The sequence below is a fragment of the Rhyacophila brunnea genome, unplaced genomic scaffold (assembly GCF_057557595.1).
Source record: "Rhyacophila brunnea isolate RB1 unplaced genomic scaffold, BYU_Rbru_1.0 scaffold_22, whole genome shotgun sequence".
Lineage (NCBI taxonomy): Eukaryota > Metazoa > Arthropoda > Insecta > Trichoptera > Rhyacophilidae > Rhyacophila > Rhyacophila brunnea.
Genome location: NW_028232882.1, coordinates 8,373,107 through 8,400,759, shown reverse-complemented (window position 1 = coordinate 8,400,759; position 27,653 = coordinate 8,373,107). Strand labels below are relative to the sequence as shown.

The 27,653-nt window shown below is 35.4% G+C and overlaps 1 protein-coding gene across 1 annotated transcript in view; it reads left to right on the top strand.

Moving 5' to 3' along the window:
* The window catches only part of LOC147070009 (prominin-1-A-like), a 219,707-nt gene that overhangs the window by 169,638 nt on the left and 22,416 nt on the right, over positions 1-27,653 (top strand). The window contains exons 2-7 of the mRNA XM_085949898.1: positions 20,894-21,035; positions 22,375-22,503; positions 22,840-23,027; positions 23,512-23,676; positions 24,280-24,404; positions 26,292-26,315. Of these exons, the coding sequence (XP_085806024.1) occupies positions 20,894-21,035; positions 22,375-22,503; positions 22,840-23,027; positions 23,512-23,676; positions 24,280-24,404; positions 26,292-26,315 (773 nt within the window). The remainder of the gene's footprint in view (positions 1-20,893; positions 21,036-22,374; positions 22,504-22,839; positions 23,028-23,511; positions 23,677-24,279; positions 24,405-26,291; positions 26,316-27,653) is intronic.

Genomic DNA, 27,653 nt, shown 5'->3' with positions numbered 1-27,653 from the left:
CGCATCGAGTCCGTTACGAGAAGCACTACTATTAATTAATTGTCACGAGTCCTTCACTCGACATAGGCAGCCGTCATTCCACTCGAATCAAGTCTCTCAGTTCATTAATATAGTCAATCTCTTGATCACATCGATCTTACCACTACATCATTATCCGCGATTATAATCGTACGTCCTATCCTTATTATTGTAGTCAGTGTATTCTTGTAACTATAAATAAACTCTCCTCTCAAAACATCCCAACAAGCACGACCCGACCATTGAAGAAGTACCTGTTATCAATTACCTATCTCTCGAATCGTTTCAACAAGTTTCCTACTATTCCTCGTATAGTAACACCAACCCGGTTTTACAGTATTTATTTAAGTTCTGTTAGATTTATATGAGTATGTACACCATTACTTTTCGTTTTTTAATTGTCTTTTAAGTGCATTATTCCATTGCACGTCTAAAAAGTCTTTTAACTTAACGATCACCTGCAAAGCCGGCAACAACTGTACTTACAGGTGAGTGTTGTAGATGTTTATGTAATTGAACAAACATCATCCGCCGAAGGCAGGTGAACGGTGATGGCGCACTTCTGACTTCAGAACAAATCAACAAAGTAGCGCGGGCCAGTCACTGCTCACCTTACCCTTTGATGCAAATAATTCCAAACTGTGTTACCAAAGATAAATTATAATATTTAAAATTAAACAAAACTAATGCGCGATGGATGAGTGGTAACGTGTTCGCATATCGATGGCCTGATGTTAACACCCCGTAAGTGACTTTTTTACAAATTGTGCAGAAAGCTAAGAAATCTAAATATTTAGTATATTGTATCTGACTGTTAATAATTCACACATGTTGTAACTACGTAGCATGCCAATAACCCGTAACGTAACAAGTGGTAAAGCAAAGCACATAACGCCCAATATAATGATAACATCCAATAAAATGTGATGATACCTATATATAAAAATAAACATCCAAATTTGTTGTATTACTTACTGTTATATAATTCTAAAATGACATTCAACACACGTCATGCAACACGCTTGACAGCTTAGGGGCAACATACGGCGCATTACATGTTTATTCCTGCAATGTTTAGATACGGGAAATTACTATAATGGCTGTATCATTTTTGTTTAAATAACTGCAGATTTGGGAATTTTGCAGTCGATGGGGGCAGTATTTTTGTTGATTTTAGTATCTACATCAAAAAGTCATTTTCGTCATATAGGTCAGATACGGGGTATTAACATTAGACCATCGATATGCAGTCGTGGGATGTGTGCTTGGACCCAGAGCATGGACTTAATAGGTTGGGCAAGTGCTTAGCTGACGTCTATTTCTCGTGAAATAAAAACTTTCAATACACCTCTTCGTGAGGTGGTTAATATCCACGTCGGATTGTAGTAGACCCATCTAAAAAATAGTGTATTCTTTCTGTATGTAAAACCTTCACTAACTTCAACTAATCTAACTTTGAACATTATATAATTTAGAAAAACACTAACTGAGAGAGTATATCACAACCAATAGAAAAAACTTTTTTGAAAAAAGTAAGCCAACCGGTCGGGAATCGAACCGGCATCTCCAACGGGTAAACGCCCCAAACTCGTCGCATTCAGCCATTATGCTACGGAAGACATACTAATGACGACAAATATTTAAGCTATTGGCTATTAAATACCTACCACTCAGCGCTCTTCGAAATCATGTTACTTCGGCAATCGATTTTTGTTTATTAAATCAAAGTAGGTAGCTATTTTACTATTACCAAGATTACTAACCGACGTCTAGGAATTTCTCCAATATTAATTAAGGTAGGTATTTAATAGCAAATAGCTTAAATATTTGTCGTCATTAGTATGTCTTCCGTAGCATAATGGCTGAATGCGACGAGTTTGGGGCGTTTACCCGTTGGAGATGCCGGTTCGATTCCCGACCGGTTGGCTTACTTTTTTCAAAAAAGTTTTTTCTATTGGGTGTGATATACTCTCTCAGTTAGTGTTTTTCTAAATTATACAATGTTCAATAATCATAATGATATATTCTTAAATCTTGTGAATTATTCGTTTGAATAAAAGAAATAGTTAATCTAACTTTGTTTTCAATGTAAATTCACCTGTTATTAGCCCGTGGTGCCATTGAGATTAGAACGCTTCCATTTAATGCCGCTGGTCGCATGTTTGATTCTTGCGGCTGGATTAATGTCGCATGTGTTGGATCCAATAATTATAGTAATTAAACGATCATGTTAGGATATCTATAAGATTTCGTGACCATTGTGAAATGAATTTCCACCAATTAGTAAATGTCGACGACATGTAAATATTTAAAATATGTCACCTATATTATGTAGTACCTAGTGTCAGACCGTGTGCGTCTTTAAAGCTGTAGGTTATGGGCTTGAATCTCGCGTCTGGTATACTTTGGTCATATGTTGTTTTTTCGATATACTCAGCAAGGACCTAATGGGTTGCATGGCTATCAACCAATTCCAATATATTAATTAGGTACCAAACTTAATATAATACTAATTCAATTATTTTGAATTTAAGAATGAAACATTATTCATTGAATATTAATTACATCCTCTGAAACACCCATATTAGAATAATAATTATTAGATATGTGATATAATATGAATTTGAATCCCATTCTGTTCAAGATTTCTTCTATTCAATTAGTATGTTTCTGAAGGTGTCCCATGTTATGTATTTATCATAGATTATTTATTACGGAAGCCTATTTCTTACCTAACCAGATTAAACCAGGGCTCGAAATGGACCGGAGCGCCGTTACGGTTCATAAAATCCATAAAACAATTCCTCTGTTTCGTGGAACAATTTATTTGACCATCTGAGCTAGATAGGCCATAATATAACAATAAATCTAACACGCTTATTTTCATAAAATACATGTAAAATAATTAAATAACTTTACTATGTTAATATTTTCGTAAAATTGTGCTCTGGTTGGTAAAATTTTCCATTTCGAGCGCTGGATTAAGCTCCGGTTATCTTAGGTTAGAATCCCAGTATTCATCGATACTGAAATACCGGTTTTGAAAATCTAAAATACAGGTATTTCTATTATTAAAAAAAAACAAATTAATTGCAATATACCTATACTTATATCTAAAATGACTGAATCATCCGACAAAAAAACTACCACATTTATTTTCGACGGATTTTGGCATAAAGCTAAAAAAAGCTCTAAGTTTGGACCGAATGAAGATTTAAAAAAAGCTCTATCGAATGTTCTTTAATTTAGTGTGGCAAAGTTGACGGCACTGAGAAAAAACCGGTAGGTACTCATACCGCTTTATTCAATATCGGTATTTATGTTTTCATTTAATATTGCAATCCTATATGGGACATATTATTATTGACTACAATCGGTATGTAGTTAATTCATTGTTTTTTGATACCTTTGATAAATCTAACTCAAACAGTGAAATAATATGTAGATTGAATTTTGGCTAATATTGTAGTTAATGTTTGTAACAGTTGGCAAACCACTGCTTCACCAAATGTTACGTCAATTAAACGTTCAGGCTTGCCGAGTCACGTCGAAATAAAAGTTGAAGAACACGCACCATCACATGGCCCCGGATGATTTAACACATTTTCTTTAGAAATAATTCGGTCTCGTTTGATTAAAAGTCACCGCTGTTAATTAGCCCCCGCGTAACAACCAACCCACTCGTGGCTGTTGTGCCCAATTGCACGACCAGTCTCGAACCCTACGTCACGAAAATGTCGGCTACGTTCCTACTTAGAATCTGAATAGAACGGATTATTTTCCATTGTATGAAAACTGAATCGGCCGATGAGTAAGTTGTTCCGACACCCCCAAACGCTGTGATTACTTCAGAAATTAGCGGACAAAATGGCGATGTACCTACTACATGGCATATTTTTGTTACACTCGGGAAATGAAGTTATATATTTAAGTTATGATTTTGATCGTGTCGGGAAATTTGTACGTATGCAGTTGGTCGTATCAAAAAAGACACGAGCACATAACAAATTATTAATTCAAGTCGTTCACAAAATGACATTTAGAGTAAAAGTACAGGTAAATCAAATTAGTAGAGAAAAAAACCAACCAAAAAAATAATTGTGTAATACCTAGGTAAAAGAAATAAATATTATTTTGAAAACAAAATACATATTGCATCGCTAAAAATGTATACATCTCTAGCGATTGCATTGACCAGCCGCATAGCCTTCGCTATTGGTGTCTGGTGAGCCTGACACGAGGAAATAGCTTTCACCCAAAATATGTCATGGCTTGCGACCACGCATGTAATTGAGGGATGCATAGTATGTTGTATAGTATTAAAACACTTACAAAATACGAATGAGAGAGATAGAAGGAAATAGGTGGATAAGTAAATTAAGAAATACAATCATATATTATAATTTATAATTGATATAAGATTGTCGTGTCGTGCCTTTACCGTGCCGATTATCGAGTCGTGCATAATATCTGATAATAATGACGAGCGTTATTATCAGATATTTGATACCATTCAATGTCAAATTAATGTTCTAATTGAATTTCATGAAATTGGAACATTACCTGCTCGCAATGCTCCACGAACAACGCGTGATCTTTGATCTCAATGCAAAACGGCCATTTATTTCCGGTAAGACAGTGAGATATCCCGGGACCTGTGGCTAGCTCGGGATGTTGGTAGGACCCGGGATTCACAAAAATTAAAACTAAATTGGTATCTGTTTCATTATCGTTTTATTATGTTCCGTTTATATTTTTAGATTACTCATGTTAGTTACACTTCCAATGTTTCATGCACTAATTTTAGTTTCGTTATTAATATCTAATTATTATCGTTCACAATTATTACCTTTCACTCCGTATCCCATTTTTCAATTCCATGCTCGATTTGTATTTTGTTTTACTCTCCGAGTCGTGAGGGCCGATATATTCTTTTTTTTTTAAACGGCGACTTCTACTCTCTTCTTTCTCTCGACAGTGTTGCCATCCTTCCCTTACATACTCCTTATTATTAAATCCCTTTGGCTTTCGTTTTTTTTATTCGTTAAATCACATTCTTCTCTGAAATACTATTATTATAATTAGATACAATTCTTACGTGCTAAGTATATGTTAAACATTTTGACAGTTAATCAAAGAATTTTGGACGTACGTACGCCCATTATTGAATAGGAGCTCAGGTGACATGGTTATACCTAATAATTAATTTAATCTATCGGGAAAGGCCCAATAATCATGGGTATGACAACAGCTCACAGTGAACTGTGCTACGGCAAAATGTAATGCGTACAATTTACATGCAACCGATTACGACTATCTACGTGATGTCTGTGATAAGGGAATAACAGTATGCTGCAGTGATATGTTAGTACATCGCTTGAAGAATACAGCCACTGAAATATACGAATACAATATGCATGATAATGTGAATACAATATAATAGTACACCAGCGCATTGAATTATTAAAACGTTCGAACATTATCTGTCGCCGAATGGTGGAGAGAAAACAAGCAAGCGATCGGCCTGATCGCACACCGAATGTTACGTTTGCGAGTCGGCGAGACTGATAATGTAATTTTTCCATTAAATTAGTTGAAATTCACGTTGTATTTTTTCACTTTTATGGTTGTTGACTCTTTCGCGTCAGAATAATCATTTGTTTATTTTATTCGTTTCTTCTGTACGTCGTAACGTAAACGTGAGGTTTCGTTATAATTAATGGGCCCGTGATTGTGTATACCGAGCTTTATGGTTATGTTAACATCGCTAACAGAATTTAAAAAATATATATTATTAAGGCATCTGCAGATGTATTCCAACTACGTAACACCATAACACCCTTTCGTTATGTGTCTGAATCTTAGATAACCCCATTATGTTACGGGAGTTTTTCCACCTTGCAGTAGCGAAGGGTGGAGGGAGGCTGTTAAGATCCGCCATAAAAAATGCACATTAAACTTTGTTAGTCATACCTACGTATCTATTTGTTTTTATTAAACTAAAACTACAATTTACAGGTGGTATTGGTTAGTTTTTTTTTAAAAATCAATTAAACCCTGTCTAAACCAAACCATAAGAGTTTTTGTATATTTTGAGCAATACGACATAATTATGCACTTTTTTTTATTCATACTTATTCGTTTTCGTTGGATTAAGAATACCTACATGTTACACATATTATTGTTGGTTCATTTTTTAAATTCATTTAGGGCTTGAACACATAGAGAGCGATCAGGCGTTCTGCGTTCCACATTCAGAATTCAGCGTTCTTTGTAGTGCATGGACTTCATCAAAACTGCACACAAGAGGCAGTCAGATCGCGCCGGTCCACACACTACAAAGAACGCTGAACTCTGAACGCGGAACGCAGAACGCCTGACCGCTCTCTGTCTGTTCCAAGTCCTAAGCCCTGCTTAATCAAACTATAATACGAGGGTGGGTCAATAATTCCTTAGAAAAAAGCATTAAAAAATAAAAAGCGTTTTTATTTTTGTATTTTTTTTTATTTCTCAACATAATCTCCTTGGAGCTTAATACTGTTGGTTAGACGTTTCTCAATTTTTTTTAAACCGTCAGAAAAATAAGTTTTCGGAAGGTCCTCAAAATAAGCATTTGTCCGATCGATGTCCACTTAGCCATTTTTTTAAGTTTGGGAAAAGGAAAAAGTCACTGGGGGGGCTAAATCTGGCGAATACGGTGGGTGGTCGACCAATTCGAACTTCAATTCTTCAATATTAGCCATTGATCGTAAACATGTGTGAACACGGGCATTGTCCTGATGAAAGAGGATTTTTTTCCTGTTTAAATGAGGCCGTTTTTCTTCAATTTTGTTTTTTAGCTGGTCCAATAAAGATGCATAATAATCCCCTGTTATTGTTTTTCCTTTTTCCAAATAGTCAACGAAAATAATTCCACGTGCATCCCAAAATACAGTAGCCATAACCTTACCAGCTGATTTTACGGTTTTCGCCTTCTTTGGACATGGTTCGCCTTTCGCAATCCACTGCTTTGACTGTTCTTTCGTCTCGGGAGTATAGTGGTGTATCCATGTTTCATCTACAGTCACAAAGCGACGAAAAAATTCATCCGGATTGCGTTGCATGAGCGACAACAGGGCTTTAGAGGCCACCACCCTATTGCGTTTATTGTCGACTGTGAGCAAACGCGGCACCCATCTTGCAGAAATTTTTTTCATGCCCAATTTGTCATGTAAAATAGAAATGACGCTACCTTTTGAGATCCCTGTAACCTCAATTATCTCACTCAACTTTAATCTTCGGTCACTTAACACCATATCGTGGATTTTATTGATCATTTCTGGTGTAGTCACCTCTACAGGACGTCCTGAGCGTGGTTCATCCTTTGTTGATGTACGACCACGTTTAAATTCATTTAACCAGTTATAAATAGTTGCAAGTGAAGGAGCAGATATGCCGTGAACTAAATCCAACTCATTTTTTATTTCCTTTGCTGTTAACCCTTTTATATTAAAATGTTTAATAACAGCTCTAAACTCAATTTTCTCCATTTTTTGTAAACAAGCAAATTTTTTTTTTAAATGTACGAGAAACACACAACAACCCGACCAATCTGATTGAAACTTCGCAGCATACTGAATCGGTAGTGCCGCTGCATGAAAACAAACCGCTTACAGTACTAGTCGCGCCACCTGTCGGCTTTTCTAAGGACTTATTGACCCACCCTCGTAGATAAAAAATATTATTCTATCTATAAAATATTCAAAGTTATGTAAGATTTAATTAAATAATTTTAAATATTTTACAGATAGACGAGTATTTTTTGACTATATGGCTTGGTTTTTACAGGGTTCTATTTAGTTTTAAAAACTAACCAACACCATCTGTAAATTATAATCTTATTTGAATGAAAGCAAATTCGTATGAATGAAAAAGTTAACAGCCTACCTCCACCCTTCGTCAATGGATAACAATTTAAGTTAAGCGCCCTCCACCGAAATCCGCCCCGCACCACACTCAGTCTTAATCGAGCGTATCGCGGGGCCCTACAATTGGTCATGTGAAGCATCTGAAACAATTGGATTGGGAGTGTCCTGGGAGAAGATACCCAAGACTTAGGTTGCTAGGATAACAGGATAATATGGGTGGGTACATTTTAAACGCAAACCAATGATTCGCCCATTACGTACGAAGTATGTGAAGAATAAAATTACACCAGGCCGCATACACTTTAGTCTGCCAGAATCCTGTCGTACAAAATATATTCTTTTTAAACATAATATAAATAAAAAATGGTATAAAAATAAATCAATTCTACCTGTATTGTAATAAGCGTCAATTTGTTTTTTTCCTCTCCAACCTCCCTTGTATTATATGTACTTAGGAAATACTTAACGGGTAAGGAGAAACAGTCACCCGATCTCGAGTAAGGAAAAATACGGGATAAATTTAAACACGTGTCAAGAATAGGTCATACGTCGAATACTGACAACTGCTCTCGGTTTATGCATTGGCGCTCATTTAACATTGGTGTATTACACACACTATTGCTCGTCTATAATGCGAGATTCATTTTCGTAGGACACTCACACATTCAGAACCCTGCGTCAAAATGTACTGTATTGGTATTAGTATAGCCTATCGAAATTCTCCTATTATCTGTTCTGTTCATGAACTCTACCAACGTTGCAATTATAGTGATTCTTACTTTCTAAATGTTTTCAAGATTGTTCGGCAGTTTTGTATTAGCTTTTATTTCTCATTACATTTTTTATTCATTTTTTTATGGGTTTATTTCAAATTCTATCAAAGCACACTTTAGTTCATAACGACTTCAGTCTTGTGTAACTGCTCCTGATACACTCACAGTCATCAAATTATGCTTCACATCTCAAACGTGGTATTTTTTCGACTGTTTCTGATTGTTATTTAACTATGTGGAATAAGTTTCTACTGAAATATCCTGATTCGCCCATCGTAAATGTCAGTCATCCTTATTGATGAGATTTGCCTCTAAAGACACCACGCGCATCTTTGATGAACCGATATATTCGACCCTTGCATTCTGACGATGCTGCTTTACGGTAGCGACTACTGAGTTTCAAGAATAGAAGATGGATTTGCTCAATGAAGAAAAAATGTTTATTATTAAATAATATAATAATCATTTATTACGGAATGTGCATGTCACTCAGATGACCGCCGTATCTGCTTATGTAATTCAGCCAGGCTCAGTTCAGCCAACTTTATACCGGAAGCTGTGAAACTCGTTATCTCATTACGAGACTGAATGATAACATTCGATGTAGACCCGACACTGTTATGCTAAGCTGCTCTGACGCTAAACTATCTATAATGGTATGTCCACATATCACAGAATCAGTTCAGTGTCTGTACACTCCTTTTAGTGTCAGTGAGATAGTCGATTCATTCATAATCCTTATACACAATTGTTTTTTTTATTTTTTATTCAAGGCTATTGAAGATGGAATACTGTTGTATTCTTCGCTGGAAATTCATATCTTGGAAAAGCTTCAGAAATATAATTATTAGAACTCGCCGTTGGACGAACACTTTTGTACACTTGGACAGCCATACACAGTAACGTGCTACAATGTATCCTCCGCGTATTATGTGTATATTATTGTATTATTATGTCACCGTCAATTTGAGTAACTAAATATGAAAAAAATATGAGTAATCTATCTTAAATATGCGGGTGTGAAATTCACTAACTTACAGCAACAGCGCCTCCGGTGGTGTAGTGGCAGAAAGTCTGCGTCTAACGCCATTTGGTCGCGCGTTTGTACCCCGCATATCGTCGCTTAAGAAACAACACCGCGGAAGTCAATTAATTAAAATTTTCAGGGGAAACAAAAAACGTCTCAAAAAATTGAAAATTGATACCTTTTAACTTATTTTTTTTTTGTATTTAGTTAAAAAAATGTTTCTTTTAACTAAACACAAAAAAAACAAGTTAAAAGGTATCAATTTTCAATTTTTTGAGACGTTTTTTGTTTCCCCTGAAAATTTTTATTAATTGACTTCCGCGGTGTTGTTTCTTAAGCGACGATATGTTAATTTTTTGTCATTTAGTGACCTTCATAAATTCACAATAACCCACATTATAGCATATTTAGTCAACACTGATTCAATGAGCAAAGAAAAGTCCACAGCTATGACTATGGCGTATTTTCAATGTGTTAATCATGGTTTTACATTTAAGCCGGCTCGCACATCAAAACTCGTCTCTTCTGCTATTCACAAAACACACGTTGCCAAATGGAGCTCCGCAGATTAGTCGAATGCGATTTTTAATTTAAAAAAAACCATCTAGTGCTGCTATTAACAAATCGCATGCGTTTCGGGCTGCGAATCGAAGACGCCAGAACGCATACACACAACTACGAATTGGTCATTCCTATACCAGCTCGCCGGATCCCGAGAGGTTTCGCCGCGACGGTCGCTAGGGATAATGTATGCAACACCGGAGCAACGTTCCTAGAAGGTGTGATTTATGGCTGTGCGGCAGACGAGGCGAGTTTAGATGTGAGAACCGGCTAAAGCGTTAAGAGTTAAGTGAGATCGATTGATTTTATTATCATCATAATCAACGAGGTTGATTCGCTGTTAGGTGATGCCCGCATATTGTAGCTCCTTCTTCTCTTCTCGGTCTCTAGTTCTTCGGTGCCACGTAAATTCGGTGAATTTAGTGTTGTATTAGTCCACTGTTTTCCAACCATATTTCTGCCAAGCCCCACTTCAACGCTCAAAAATCTCCATGACCCCTATCAAAATTTTATAGTTACCTAATTGTGAAAAAAAATGAATTGCTTCATATAAAAAATGCGCATATATGCAATACTATTTTTAATTAAACTTTCGTAAGTAAATATGTTTATATAATACGTTACATGTACAACTCATGTGCTGTGCTTCGTCTTCAAATGATTTTTAAGATGACCCTTTTGCCCCCCAAAACATTCAAATTGCCACCCGGTGGGGCGTATGCCACGTTGGGAATCACTGTATTAGTCGATCCATCGATTTTAGGGCGTCCATGTGGTCGTTTAGTATTACTTGAGTACCATTTTTTTTGCATTGTTGCACTGACTGCATTTGTTCAGCGGTTTTCCAGACGCCTAGCGATACGTCCGGCGCATTGCCATTTTATCAGCTAGGCGACCTCTTCTCGTATGACTTAACACATTATATTGTACATATTATAAAATTGTGTCATTTTTATTTTTAAAAAAATCTGACCGTTGGAATAAACTAATATATCGAGCGAATGGCTAGCAACCTTTCTACCTAAAGAGTCATCAAGAGCCGGCAAATATCATCGTTGGATTGTGCAGGCAGTGTGATAAATAACTGACAGTGATACTGACAGGTCAGGCCATAGACTATAGGGTCAGGCAGTTTGCATAACTGATGTGTGTCTAAATAAACCGTAAGTGTTCAAACTGTCGCTTGGTCACGACCTGATCTCTTGGACGTTAATGCGATCTCTGCAGTACCGCTATTTTTCTTGTAGGTACATATATACTTTCAATTTTGTCTTTTAGTAGTGTGAAGGTGCAAATTAGTACTATAGGTTTGAAAATTGACATTTCTATTCAGTATTGTTTGCCAAATCATCATGGAAATATACACAGGTTGTTCAGCGTATACAAATAAATCTATTCGAGTTACGTTTCGGGCATTCCGTGATATTTATGCTCAAAATAATCGACCTACAGAGCTTTGCTATTTGTAATTTAATTGGAAAATTCGAGTCAAATAGTAATGTTTATGATCTTAATAAACCAACCCCTAAACAATCTAAAAGTACTGCAGAAAATATCGATGTTGTGAATCAAAGTATGGATGAAAATCCAGAACAATCAATTCTCAAGAACTTGAATTTTTTTATGGCACTGTGGATATTATTCTTCATAAAGATTTGCATTTAGAATTTAGGCGTTTAAAATACAGTTAATACAAGAACTTAAACTGAATGATCATTTGATGCGTTGAATTTTTGGTGATTTGAGTTTTAGCTTGAAAAAAAAATCTTATACCAACAGAGTTTTCCGCTTCACCATCATAATATTATATATAGATACATTAGGATCCATCTATATTCTATATAGAGAAACTTATGGTGATTATTTTTGCAGACTTTGATAATATATTTCCCTTAAGAAAAGTACACATACTCGTAGGGTCGTAGGTATATCTTAGTAAATTTGCAAGAACGAAAATAAATACGGCAGTATTTTTTTTAATCTCCGCGATAATAGTACTTGTTCCCTTTCTCCGCAAATTGCCTTTTCACACAAGTTAAATGGATCGTGAGAATTTCGTTTAAAAAATCGACTCAGCGTAAACCCATTTTTTCCCATTCAAAGTTTTGCGAATTTCCATTAATGCGGTAACGCGCTGTATTCGCGGTTTTTTACGTGGCGGATTTTGCGCGAAAAGCAAAAGAGCTAATTATCTTTTTCAAATTATACCCGGTATTATTTTATTCAACGAATAATTCGCAATATTTAAGAATGCAGCATTCTTTATTGATAATAAATACTTTGGAGCACTTAAACAACATGCACATGTCTTTGTAGGTATAGGTATATGTGTACTTAATGGGACATGGACGGACTATCTAGATATGTTTTCGAGCCAAGAGAGACACGCCGCGTGCTTCGGCGATGAGAGTGATTTTTCGCCAGCGAAAAACAGCAGTAAACGGACACGTTTATTGTCTAGTAGCGACACCGAATTAATATATTTATCTATGCTAAATTTTATTAGTATTTTATGTATAAATAATAAGTAAATTCGATTTATTTGCGAGTTCAAGAATTTCGTATTTTGTCTAATTTTAAGTAATAGAACTTATCTACCATTTTTGTATGGACACCTTATTTTTTTATACGGTTTTGTTTTGCACTGTAGTCTTTGGTACGTATCGCACGTGCAAAAAGAGGATCGCGTGTACTAATATTATATATTCTACTTGAGCCAAGAAAAATTCGCCTGCCTCCACTACGGCAGACGAAACGTGTTTCCTGTTGGCACTTGGACGCTTTCTGCAGTTACCATATTTTTTTTTAATTTTATTATTTCACCCCGTCACAACAAACATGACTGAAGTATATTTTTAAAATTACTTTAATTATTTAGTAAACTATTCAATATATAGAATGTTCTCCTTCTTATTGTGCCATCTCCTAGCGGAGGTCGGCCACCATCAAGGCGATCTTATCTTTGTCGTCTGCTACCCGGAACAGTTAAGTGGAGCTGCACTCGTACCAATCACGGAGGTTCTTAAGCCACGAAATGCGGCGCCGTCCTCTGCTAGGTACGCTTACCATTGATCTTGCCTTGAATGACAAGTTGGGGAATGCTGTACTTTTGTCCTCTCATAATGTGGCCGAGGTACTGTAGCTACCTGGTTTTGATACTACGTAGAACTTCTCGGTCCTTCCCCATTCGATTGAGAACTTGAACATTTGTCCAAGAAACTTGAGTATGCGTCTATACAGCCACAAAGCAGTCAATTTAAACTCAGTCAAAGCACACCCGAGTGCGTGGCGACCTTACTCTTGTGTAAGTGTTCCTGAGACGTTCCCAGGCGTAAAAAAGTGGTGATGCTTCCAGTGTTGTAGTATTCTATACACAATGCTGTTATCGACCACTGTCGAGGGCAGTGTTGCCAACTGTCATTCACAAAAACAAGCTATTCGGCATGAAAAAATGCTAGATTTTTTTGAAAATAAAGTTGCAAGTAATTTTAATTCTACCAAGAAGTACAAAAATCAAAAAAAATGTCGATACGTGTAAAAACCACACATTTTAACAGAAATATATTTTTAAATTAACAACAAATACCTACCCATATTGTGTCAACGGCATTCAAGTTTAGGTTCATGTTTGAAGACGAAATCTTCTCTTTTAGATGAATAATTGTTACATCACTATTTTATATACTCCGACATTCGGAGCAATAAACAAAAACAATAAATAATCCATGAAATTGTTTAATCGTGTTTTATTTCTCACTAAAATAGGTACAGACCTACATGATGCATTAAGTACCTATCTTATAGTCAGAAATTTGACTCGCATGAAAATAACTAAACTAAATATCTAGCGATTTTAAAGCACATTTAAAGCTGTTGGATGTATCAAAAAACGCTAGTAAAATCGCCTAAAAGCCAGATGCGTTTTTTACAAGCTAAATAAATGGGTATTGAAAAATGTAGGATCTGGCAAGTGCTAAATTGGCAACGCTGGATGCTTTACATCAAACGTAGGGACTCGTGATACTCTCGATTAAGACCGATTGTGGTGCGGAAATATTTGTTTGGTGGGTATGATGAATGTGGTGAAAATGTATATAAATTGCCAGTTGTTTCGAGATATCTTCTTATCATTAGATAAACATACACAAAAATATAAGAGGTTTTATATAGTAGACTCTTTATTCTCATAATCTAATATAGATTCAGTACAAGTTTTTCCGCGTTTTGTGTTGTTGTCATTTGATATGTCAATTATTTTATATATTGTGAGATATTTCATATTTTGTTCATACATATTATATTATCTAATCGTATGAAATTCAGAAATCATTTGCTAAATTATTGATATCGTCTTCCCCATATCCGTCTAGAACAGTGGTAGCGAACCTATGGCATGCGTGCCACTCTGCCCCCATAAGCAAAAAGGCAGCTTTTGGACAAAGTCATATTTTGAGATAATGAGACATTAACGTTTTTTCAACTTTTCTTAAAAAAAATTAATAAATTTGTATGAATCATTAGATATATGGTATAAGCAAAAACCAGTATATTTTTAATCGATGTTGTGTTTTTGCTTATGAAACTCGTTATGATGTCTTTTTGTTTAGAATAGCTACAGTTTTTTGTGAAAAAAAAAACGAAAAACAATATGTCGATTATTATATTGAAATAAATTTTACACCGCTTTTGACTTTATGTCAAATGGTTCAGAATTTCACGTAGAGCATTATTTGTACACTAACTCAATTTGTTATTTTTGTCGAAAAGCTGCCTTTTTCCTTATGAGGGCAGCTACTAGTGGCCTGTGAAATGATTTTGCATGGCACGCGTTTGAAGAGAATATATACCTATATTAATAAATGATAGATCGCATTGTATAAAAAATAGCAGGCAAATACTCTTCAAGAATAAGCATTACGTTTAATGTAAATATATAAAAGGTGTTATGCGTCACATATAATATTATTGCACTAACTTCATCAGGCGACGGGGGATGCCGCGCCGCGAACCTCTAATTTTGGTCGATTTACAATGCTTGGGACCACTGTAGCGGGAGTATGCCTCATCTGATCGGAGCAATTCTGGTATCAGTTTGTACGCAAAGAACCAAACTAATTAATACATCAGCAAACAATCTCATTTCTAACGACAATAAATGACTGCACCAAATAAGAAACAAAAACTAGTAGGTACATAGTAGGAATTCTGGCAGTCAGTTTCAAAATTAATTCTTCTTCTTATTGTGCCATCCCCTAGCGGAGGTCGTCCACCATCAAGGTTATTTTATCTTTGTCGTCTGCTACGCGGAACAGTTCAGTGGAGCTGCACTCGTACCAATCACGGAGGTTCTTAAGCCACGAAATGCGGCGCCGTCCTCTGCTACGCTTCCCATTGATCTTTCCTTGAATGACAAGTTGGGGAATGCTGTATTTTTGTCCTCTCATAATGTGGCCGAGGTACTGTAGTTTCCTGGTTTTGATACTACGTAGAACTTATCGGTCCTTCCCCATTCGATTGAGAACTTCCAAAATTTGTCACCCGGTCAGTCCAAGGAATTTTGAGAATGCGTCTATACAGCCACATCTCGAAAGCTTTAAGTCTCCGTGACATCTCTAAAATTAATTGGTGAATCGAAATGTATGGCATAATTGAAAAAAGTGATATAGTTATATGTGTGCTATGTTCTGTGAGTGGTACCTATCTCTAACATCATCATTTTTTTTTAATAGGATTTTTAAAAACTATCTTTTCCCCGTGAAAAACTGCACGGCACGTCAGACAGTCAAAAAATAATATTTGGGAAATTTTGGCACGCGTACGTAAAAGGGTTCGCCAACCCTGGTCTATAATGTTGTTTGCATTGCGTAATTCATGGGATATATTAAGATAGATAATAACTTAATAACATTGAGTCTTCCATTTCCGCTTCACATATCCATACAACACGAGCGAATGTACGTCGCCTTATATTCTACCTACGATAATATGTGTCAATGTGTCACTCGCTAAAATTCTCGATGTCGGCCCACATACGCACCGCAAGTTGCCGCAAAACGCGGTTACCGCGGATTGCCTCAATCTGTTGGAAGCTACCGCCCCTATGCGGTGATATTAACATTTCCACGGAATCTACCCTCTACAATTTTATAAAACGCTTCCCTTCCTTAATTTGGCGCCTTTTTAGAATGCGCTGCTTCTACCTAAGCAAAGAACGCCCTGCTTTACTGATATCCGTTGCTAGATGAAGGCCTCCCCATAGCTCCTTCACTCTTCTCGGTTCGTAGTTCTTTTCTGCCACTTACGTCGAAATTTGTGGTGTGTGTTATCTCACTTAACGGTCGGGGCCCCCAGGCTGAAGCCCTGTCTGCCCCCCTTCCCCCCGTGTGGGGGCCATGCTAATGGGTACACTACACATAATTAGCCAAAAACTTTGGTTTAAAAACAGTCCCAAAATGTCGTCGGAACCAATCAGCATGATTATGCGTGGTATAATGTATATTATAATGCGTATTTTTCGGTCCGAATTAGACCGGTAATGTTTTTCCTGTGGCCTTCCTTCTCCATGGTTAAGCTGTTTGCATCCATGTTCATGACACTGACTCTTCACTGTGTTGTTTGCCCGTCAACCGAGAAGTCTGCAGAGCACGCTTCTGATTTTCAACAATGGCAGGAAAGCGCGTGGTCATTATTTATTCTCAGTGGTGAGCCACTGACTTTGATTGTATTGTATGTGTTTTTTTCGTCCATTTCGCCTAATGCTCATTACTAGGGAATCCAAAATTTTGATCCCGGGATTTCGGGATTACAATTTGACGATCCCTGGACTGGTCCCGGGATTGGCATTTTTTCGATAGTTAATATACATTTTTATATATAGAAATAGCATTGATAAATTGGTAAAAAATGTCTAGTCTAATTTATACCTACTATTTAAGATATTTATTGTAAATATTGTGTACGTTCAATCTTGTATGAATGTATCAAACATAGATGTAATGGAGTAAATAATATTGTAAATGAAATATTAATGTGAAAGTAAATTAGTTTTATTTATTTATTCAAGAAAAGATAACAAATACAAGTTCAGTGAAAATAAAAATTATCATATTGTGTTGACAATAAATACCTACAATACATAATAAAATTCACAAACATTCCGAGATTCTAACAATTATTGCTATTCATTCGTAGATATTGTGTTGATTATTGATTAATAATTAAATTCAATGAGAAAATTAAAACATACATTCATAAAATTTGGCGTAGAAACAAGTGCGTACTTGCACGTTCGTGGCGTCTATTTTTTTGATAGTGTTACGATTACGTATGACAGCAAAACGTGGTTATTATTACCCGTGAGGATCCGGCGATCCCCCCTGTGAAATGTGACATGTGCAGGTACATACACGTCACTAACATAAGTACTGATTATGTACTCATGTTCATTGATTATGATTTATAAAAAAAAATAATCCCGAAAGTTTCGGGATTATGTTTACTATTCCCGGGATGCATATGTTTCAAAAATTGTCCGGGATCCCGGGATTGGATTCCCTACTCATTACTCATTCATTACTCACTGTGGCTCTCGTAGCTTGAATTGGACCGTGTTATTCCGTCACCCTAGTTCCTATTATGAATCGTTCCTTCGTTGTGATTTGTTGGTTTCGAATTAATCAAGATTCAAGATTTAATTCAAATAATATTATGTAATTTTGGTAGGTATTGTAATGCCTCTTCCCAGTGGCGGTTTTCCACGAAGTTAAAAAGATGTGTATTTTTCACAATCTTGAATGTAGGTAAAATAAAAATAAATCGATACAATTCCCTGACAAAATCGGTAAACTATTGCCGATTCGGTACAATTCGGCATAATAATAGATCTTACCTAATAATAGATAGCACCTTCGGTCGATAGTAGGGAATCCAATCCCGAGCCAAAATTCTGATCCCGGGATTTCGGGATTACAATTTGACAATCCTGGAATCCCGGGATTGGCATTTTTTCCATTTAAAATTTTTATATTTACAAATAACATTGATAAAATCGGTCAAAAATAAATCTAGTATAATTTATACTATTTAAGACATTTATTGTTAATATTGCATACGTTCAATCTTGGAAAATACATAAGTTTAATGGAGTAAATAATATTGTAATATAAATAATAATGTGAATTTAATATAAGATTGTTGTTTCTGATAGTAAAGATTTAATGAATGGGTAAGCGAGATTTAAAATAGTAATGGTGTACTTATGGCCTTTCCGCTTCATAAATCTAATTAGTCTGCCAAATATGATACTGCCGTAAAACGTATGAGATCATGGTGGAATTACTTTCTTAATAGTGCTAAGCATTGTTTTTTCCAATCTTTCTCATTTTTATTAATTTATGTGAAAAAATAAAATGAATCGGCAACTTACACACGGGTATAAATCAAACTTCATTCAAACTCAGTTTATTTCTAATGTAGTTATTTGTTATTAAAAGTATTTTTTCTGTTATATTTTCGTTTTTATTTTACATAAAAATTGACAAAAAAATCAATCCCTAAAGTTTCGGGATTATGTTTATCAATCCCGGGATTCATAGGTACTGAAAATAGCTCGGGATCCCGGGATTGGAATCCCTAGTCGATTGTATTAATATTGTACAGTTAATTATTTGTTTACGGACAATTTTATTTGTCCCTTGATTCTGTACTAGGCACATTTATTCATTACAGAGTTACGAAACTTTGTTACACGCGAAACCTTCCATCTTACTCACATTGAATTATTTCCGTGACGAAGGCTCCCTTCTCTGTAACATTGTTATCAATTTGAATGTAATCCGATTACATTTCAGCATTCTGACCTTTTTCTTGGAAATATTATATAGCGAACCTATGTATCATGCGATAATAAAATGACCCAGTTTCCTAACTAACTAACTGAAATTTCTTGATTTTCTCCACCGTGAGTGATTGATGAAATTTCATTAAATATAAGTTCACAGCAGTAGCGAAGGATGGAGGTAGGCTGTTAAGATCCGCCATAAATAGTGCACATTAAACTTTATCAGCCATACGTATTTGATTTTTATTGAACAAAACAGATTTATTTACAGATGGTGTATGTTAGTTTTTAAAAATCAATTTAACCCTGCCTAAACCAAACAATAATAGCTTTGGTATACTTTGGGCGGTACGACAGAATTGTGCACACTGTTTCATTCATACTTATTTGTTTTCGTTGTATTATGAATACATATTACACAATTGATGGTTCATTTATTTTTTAATTCATTATTTCCTGCCTAACCAAACTATAATAGATAAAAAATATTATTCTATCTATAAGATATCCAAAGTTGTGTATGATTTAATTGCATAATTTAAGATGTTTTATAGATAGACGAGTATTTTTTGACTATTATCTATTATGGCTTGGTTGCTTGGTTTTCACTGGGTTTAAATTAATTTTAAAAACTAACCAACATCATCTGTAAATTGTAGTCTTATTTCAATGAAAACAAATACGTATGACTCACAAAGTTTAGTGTGCATTATTTATGGCGGATCTTGACTGCCTACCTCCACCCTTCGCTACTGGTTCAGAGTCTGTTGGAGTTATTCGGTTATCGTTTGATCACTTGGAAGGTCCCATAGTTGTGCAAGTATCTTGCAGTGCCAAAAACTGCTTACTAGGCAATTATTTAGGACTTAGGTCCTACCTTAAATAATTGTATTATTAGCATATCATTCCAAAGACTCGATAGCGATAGTGTTGATTTAAAATTAAATGTCTTCCTTGATTTGTAAATAAAATCTTTACCCAGGGCTTCGAATCGGAACTAAATAAAAACGAAAACTGGAAAACCGTTATTTTTGTCTAAACGAAAACCGGAACCAAACCAAAAAAAAAATCGGTTTTTCGGTTCGGTACATGTTCAAGCACGTTCGATATCATGATCTTACTTAGTGTCGCCAACCGTACCATAATTATAGTATTTGTACTATAATTTTCGTCTGCATACTATGTACAATATAAAACAGGTAGGTATATTACGCCCAAAATACTTTAATTTTAAATATCGGTGTATATTTTGATATTTCCGTACTATAAATTAGTCATACAATTTCGCAATATAAGAAAATTTGGAGAATCTGCAAAAACAATTGCTCGAAAAACGTAAAAAAATCCCTTGACTTTGGTTTTAAATGAAATTTCTTGAATACATAAATAAAAAGGGGTCTCGGAATTTCTCAAATTCTCCGTTATTTTTTTTGTGAGAAGAAAAAATCCTATACATTTTCAACATAATATGACAACGCGTACTATAATTTTTGCCGAAATACTATAATTTCTTGGACCGCGTACTATATTTTGGTCGCAAAAAGATGGCAACACTGATCTCTCCATTTCAGTTGTAACACTTAACATGCTGAGTTATTTTCTTTATCCCATGTTTCTCCACACTCAAAAATTGTATTTTCTTACAACCACACCCTTATTTTTGTGTTTTTTGGCGAATGCCCTTAATATTATGCTTTATTGATGAGAAAATATGGTGGTTTAAGGTTTTTTTTTATTAGTAACTAATATATTTTGTGTACGTTTTCAGGTTTGCTGGAGGTCCACGATGGTCACATAGAGATCGCCGGAGACTTAGCCCAGGAGTGGAAGACCATCGCGGTCCATTACGTTGGGATTGCCTCCGTCGTCATCGTGGCTGTGGTCTTTGCTATCCTGCTGCCAATCGTTGGGTAAGTTTTCAATACCTATTTTTAAAAAATTGATGTTTGCAATAATTTGGTCTGATCGACCTCGTAGGTAATGTTTGACCATAGAGAAACAATTGATCAAATTTATGGTCATTGGTGATTAAACATGAATTGAGACTGTATCGTGACTCCTTTTAAATGTCCTGGTTATATATCGCGATTCCTATGGTCACTTGTACACCCAACTAAAGGTATTGAAAGGCCTGTAGCGTTCTTCTCTCGGTCGGACCATCATGTTGGCGACCTTCCTCTCACAGGCTAAAGGTCTCGATGTTTCCGAGGACGATTAGCGTTTCCAAATTAATTACTCTTTTCCATTTCTGGCTATGTGACCAAATAACTGCAATATCTATAAATAGTTCCATGTGCAAAATGAAAAGACAGATAAGTCTGAATAATATAAAAGTGAAAAATATGTAGAAAATTAACCATAATGGATAATATCGTAATATGTGCTACAGGGGAAAAAGAACGACTCCAGTCAAAACTACTGAATTATTAAATTTCACATACAGAGTTGTTCAAAACCTAATCTTCCTTTAGTTTTGTTGAAAAAAAGAGATGTTAGACTTATCTCCCTGACACAGAAGAGATTAATAAATTGAAATGTAAAAATCATCGCCATGGACCAAGTAATGAAGCAGGGTAGTTTAGTTTATGGCCTGACCGCCATAAAATAAAAGTAAAAAAAAAAATTTGTACGTATGCAGTTCGCCGTGAAATTTTCTATCGGAAATATATGGTCGTATATTATAGACCGTCCAATCTCTTTGGGTCGTATAATACTGAGATAAAATTCATGTCTAAATAAAATACGGTTCTTGTTGATTTACAGGAAGCCTGCGGCAAAAAATTTTGATAAAATCCGATATTCTGGATTATTCGTTTGGTTAGGTTTCATTCTTAAATTCATGAATTGGATTCTCTAACACGTGTTTTAAGTTTATCCCATATTTTTCCACACTCAAGACCTCTAACTTGTTATACCACACCCAGTAGGGTAAGCCAGTTCCCGTTAATTTTGTGTTGCTCCTGATCTTGCTCCTTAATAATAATTTATATACATTGAAGAAATTTGTATTTATTTTGTATGGCCTTAACAAAGCCAGAGTAAATTTTATGATTTTTTCCAGGATACCTAAAACAAAGTCACACTCTTTTACTACTGAGGAAATTTTGAGACTTTCTCTGTAATACCTATCTATCGTAAAAGGAGGAAAAATTTTCTTGAAATCTCAAAAATCAAAGTTGCTAAGTCACAACCTCTACACAAAACTAAAAATATTCTGTTAGTGTGTGAATAATAGTGTTTCTTTTACAGGTTCTGCTTTTGCTGCTGCCGATGCGCTGGTAAATGCGGCGGAAGGTCGCAGCCCTTCGACAAGAAACATGACAAGTGTAGAAAGATCACCCTGGCCACCTTCCTTATCTGCGTCACCACTCTCTTCATGTAAGTATCAGACGACGACGTCTTTTACAAAACCAGTGATTAACTATGGTCTTAATCGATCAAGGGATTTTCACCACTTATCGATTAAGAGCGCGATGCATGGAATTTCAAGAATCATTATTACTTATTCAGCTGAGTGATACTATTGCCATTTCACGTTAATTGAAAATCCAACTCAACCAATGGCACTGCGAATGGGTAAAAATCCATATATGAAGGTAACCTCTACCTCGCCTATTTAGGAAACCTCCCGCGCTTTATTTTTTTCCATGAGAAAAGCACTCTCATATAACGCTGTTTAATAATCAATTATTCTATATTTCTTTTTTCCATTAGGTTTGGTCTGGTGTGCACTTTTGTGACCAATGAACGAATGCAAGAAGGCACCTACAGTCTCCCAGAATCAGCGCGTGCCGGTGTGAGGGACGCCCGCTCGTATCTCAATGCCACACACGCCCACGTCGTCACGCTTCTTAATACCAACTACAAGGAACTTCAGGGCAGTTTGCTCAACATGCTCAATAGTAAGTCAGAAGTTTCATTGAAATAACAAAACATGCAGGGTTCTGAGACTCTTTTCCCCATATCAAAACTCTAATGCAATGATTCGAAGCCTTTTTCGTTTGGCGAAAACTTTGAAATAGTTAAAACAAATTAACGTATGTAGGGGTAAATTACAAAATAAATTAGCGACTCAAAAATCAGTTAGTCAGCAACAGTGACGAGGGGTGGAGGTAAGCTGTTAAGATCTGACATAAATAGTGAACAAAAAAAATATCACCCATATGGCCGAGCGGCTTACGCCTCGGTTTATAATGTTGTGGGTACCATGTTTGAATCTTGGATCTGGAAAATGCATATATTGTTTTTCTACGTTTAAAATGTTTAAAAAACCATAATAATTATGATATCGTGCAGTTTTACAGTCCTACGTTTTCTGTGGCCGGTGGGTTATGGACCATTTTACGACTAGTGGAGTGTGCTAATGTATTTTTTATTTCTTTTCAGCCGGTGGAGCGAATGTATCGGAACAGTTAGCCGAGTTCTCAAAGGCTGTCTCCGTGACTACCCTCAACACTATGGTGGAGGACTTAGATGACGTGAAGGGCAACCTCATCAACATGAGGAGTGTCACCAATCTTCTGCGGTCCAACGCCTCGCAGCTCAATGATGGTAATTAATACTTTACCACACACAAAGATGTTGATTATTTATTACCGTCTTTTCTATGTGTAGTCGAAACATGTGAAAATAAAGTTGAACTAAAGGTTAAATTAGCTGTCTTAGAGAAAGCAATTATAGCAAGTTTTTCACCCTTCTGCTATATGCTTTATTTTCCAAGGCCGCACTAAGCTACGGGGGGGCCTCCTACTTAATCACGATAATTTAAACTAGTAAGTCCTACATGAACTGCTTATCAAATTGCGTTATTTTTGACTATCGGTTTTTGTGTTTTAAATCAAGGAATCATTAATTACCTTAATTACTAACTGATGCCCTGCTCTTTTCAAGTTATGTGTGTTCAATATGTAGAATGTTACATTCTCAAATCTTTTGAATTATTTGTTGAATAAAAGAAATCGTTTATTAATATTGCTAGATTTGATGCCATACGCCAGATGTGAATTTCTGCGCATCTGGCAAAAAAAACGCTATGTTAGCAATGCTGATTCTATTTACTAAAAATGAATTCAATGCTGCCAACACTGAGAATATTCATTTAGAAGTCACTATCTTAATATAATACTGTCTATTATAAATTGATGTCTATTTTAGGTCTCCGAAGAGTGAAGCGAGAGCTTCTGCACACCCTCAACTCATGCGAGCAGCGCCAGTGCCGAGATATCCTCAACAAATACAAGATCGGAGAATTGGACACCTCTGGCATTGACTTCAACATCGTAAGATCACTTTATTCTCACCTTGCCAGTTAATCATATCACCTACTCATTCTTGCTGTATCATATTTTTATATTGTTATTTGAATCATTGTTGTTTTTGAGGTTCTGGGTTTAGTAATTGGATCATGTTATTCATGTTTCTCAAACTTTTTCATTGCTCTCCCTCTAAATCTGATAAAAATGTTCAAAGCTTTTTTTTTTTCAGTTTTTGGTTACCAAGCACCTACTCATTGATACATTTTCTATTTAAATTTATAAAATACATTATATACTATATATACTTACTCCAATCTATGGATCTTAGCCACATCACGAAGAGGTTTCTAAACAGTTATTTTTACGAGAAACTGTCGTTACTGTTCTGGGTCCAAATAGCATGTGAATTTGCTAGACCTGGGATTCCAGCCTGAAACTTTATAAGTTGACAGATTATCACTCGTCCATAACAGATTTGGATTACCTCCATTTTGTTTCCATTCCCAATTGGCTTGATTTATAAATCACCAAATTTTTCACTAATTGCTAAATATGGTAGAAACTCTTTCATTAATTGATATTACAAAATGTTATGAACATTTTTATTGATCATTAAATGTTATCTACTTCATTAAATATTATTAAATTATTTATTACACATTCTAATTGATGTAGGTACATAATTTAGAGCAGCCTCAGAAACATACATATTAGAAAAATCCCATATCTATTGCATTCCGGATGAGAGCTATGCCAACTAAGCTACCACTGACCCAAGTACTTATGCTGATATTTCCTAACAAATATACTTCTGGCAAACATCTTTTGACAATTTTAAATCATAGTAAGTAATAAAAATATTAACTTTGCTTTATAAAATGTGTTTACTTGGTATTCTTATCATAATATATTGTTTTTACAACATGTCGCACATCCGGTGCAACAACGTCACAAGTGCTAAAAAATAAAAAATGAGATTAATGTCAAAAAACATGCCTAATAGGTCTCCGCATCTGGTGCATCAACGTCATAAGTGTAGTTCTTATAGTTTCCGTCAAAGGTCTCATAGTGTGAAATCATGAAACCATGTGACTATCAAGCTCATAATCTTTAAATGCTTTTGAAATAAGTGTGTTTTGCACTTATGAATTTTTATATGTGGTAAATGCCAAATGATAAATCCATTTTATGCCAAATCTCATGAAAAGATTACTAACTTTGATTCATAGATGGCATCAGGATATCATCGAATTTTAATTTTGACATACTTGCGCTTGCTAATGATTTTTTTTTTTTTTATTCAATTGTTCCTAATTATGTATATTCAATGTAGAATGTTACATTTTTAGATTTTCTGTATTCTTGTCAGTCTTGAAAAAAAAATTCTAAATACTATCTACCTACGTTAACGCTAAATGTTACTTAAACTTTTACGAAACTTTATTAAATGAGTACCTTGGTATCAAAGTGGGACATAAGCCATTTACAAAATTTTACAGGAGACTCACAAACATGTGTGAAAAGTGTCTGTTTTTCATATAACACACCAACTTTAAACTCAAAAATCTCTATGAAAACTACCGTTTTTGATACGTTTGGTGGATTTTTTGAAAAGAGCATCACTTGCACTACCATAATCAATTAAAACATGAATTTAGTGGGAGGTGGCGTTTGTCCTACTTTGATACCATTTACTCAAATGTTATCAACTTTTTCATTAACCATTGTTATATAATCTAGGGTCAGTGCCGCATACACGCGGTAGCTTGCAGCTGATGCTCAGCAAAATCCAACACATGTTTCCACTGTCTGACGCAGTTTGCTGTAAGCTACCGCGTGTAAGCTTCCGCTGACTTATGTGGGCGCTGGCTCTAATTCTCATTGTGTTTGTGTCTTTCATGCTGCTCTTAGATGCTTGACAAATACTTCCCAAGGGTTGGTACCATTGCATTTCACCTACTTTTTCCTTTGTATTTCTTCTATTTGGTAAGCTAGTATCATCATGTTGTGTTGAATTTCAGAAAATTTATGTTGGACCCCGACTGTCAGAGGATCTTTCGAAATGAGCACCAACTTTTTATACCATCAATTGAGCCATTCTTTGGAAAAAGAGCATTATCGCAATAACACTAGTTTTCGGCAAATTAGTTCAAATGATGTACCATACTCTCCGTCAACAAGATCTCGACAATAACAGGAAGTCGCTGTAGTCGCATATATAAGACATCTCAGAGACGTACCTGTCATGCCGGCAACGCGTGTTTAAATAATGTATCGGCTTTCTTTTTAGATGCAACCTTTTTTTCTTCTGCGCAATAAACCCAAAGGTTAACTAATAATAATTTTAACATCACTCCTGATCGTTTTAGACATATTTTTACTATAAAAAGCATCAAATTATGTAAATTGATAGATCCGTACACCACGGAAGCGTAAAATGAAATGACAAATTTGGGGGTGTTCCTCATTTGAAAACGGAAGTGCAATTGACTAACTTAACTGCACAGGACGGGCGGGGCTTGTTGGTTCACAGTTTTAACACAAGGACAAGGAGTTTTTGTTCGACAATACATTTGTTTGTCTACATACCTAAATAAAAAATTCTTTATTTATCCTTGACAATAAAATAGCACTAAAACTAACAGTGGTAAAACGCAGTATGTGTCACCAAATGAAGATTTTGTGATGACCGTACTTTTCCAGAGAAGTGCCCAATTTTAGACAGTTTATTTTTAATTTCAAGCCTTTTGTGTAGGTTATAATTTGGAATGGTTAAAGCTCTTATATTATGCTTTGGTTGTAACAGAGGTGATGGACTAAATATTCTGCCTCACCCTTACCCACAATTAGTAGGGTTGAACAGATGGTTACTGATAAATCTTTAAGAAAAACAGTAAACAACTGCTGTTAAGGGCTGAAGTACCGTTTGAAGGATCTAAACCTGAACAAGCCGTAAATTTTTATGAAAAATATTTTTGTCATGTAATGCTCTACCTTTTCTCACCATGTAAATCAAAATTTTTTAATGATCATTTAAAATAATTTTATATAGTAAAATGCTCTTTAAACTGTGTAGTAGTATTAAAAATAATTAGTACTATAACCACCGATACATTATGAAGCGAAAGCCTTTATTCTCAATTTTGTGGAATGAAGGTGTTCAAAATAGTATTTTAGTGTATAAATTACCATGAACTGTCAACAAGTAAATATCCGAATCTCTTGAAAAGAATATTTTATTTGACCACTAAAAATGTTGATTCTCATGTTGCG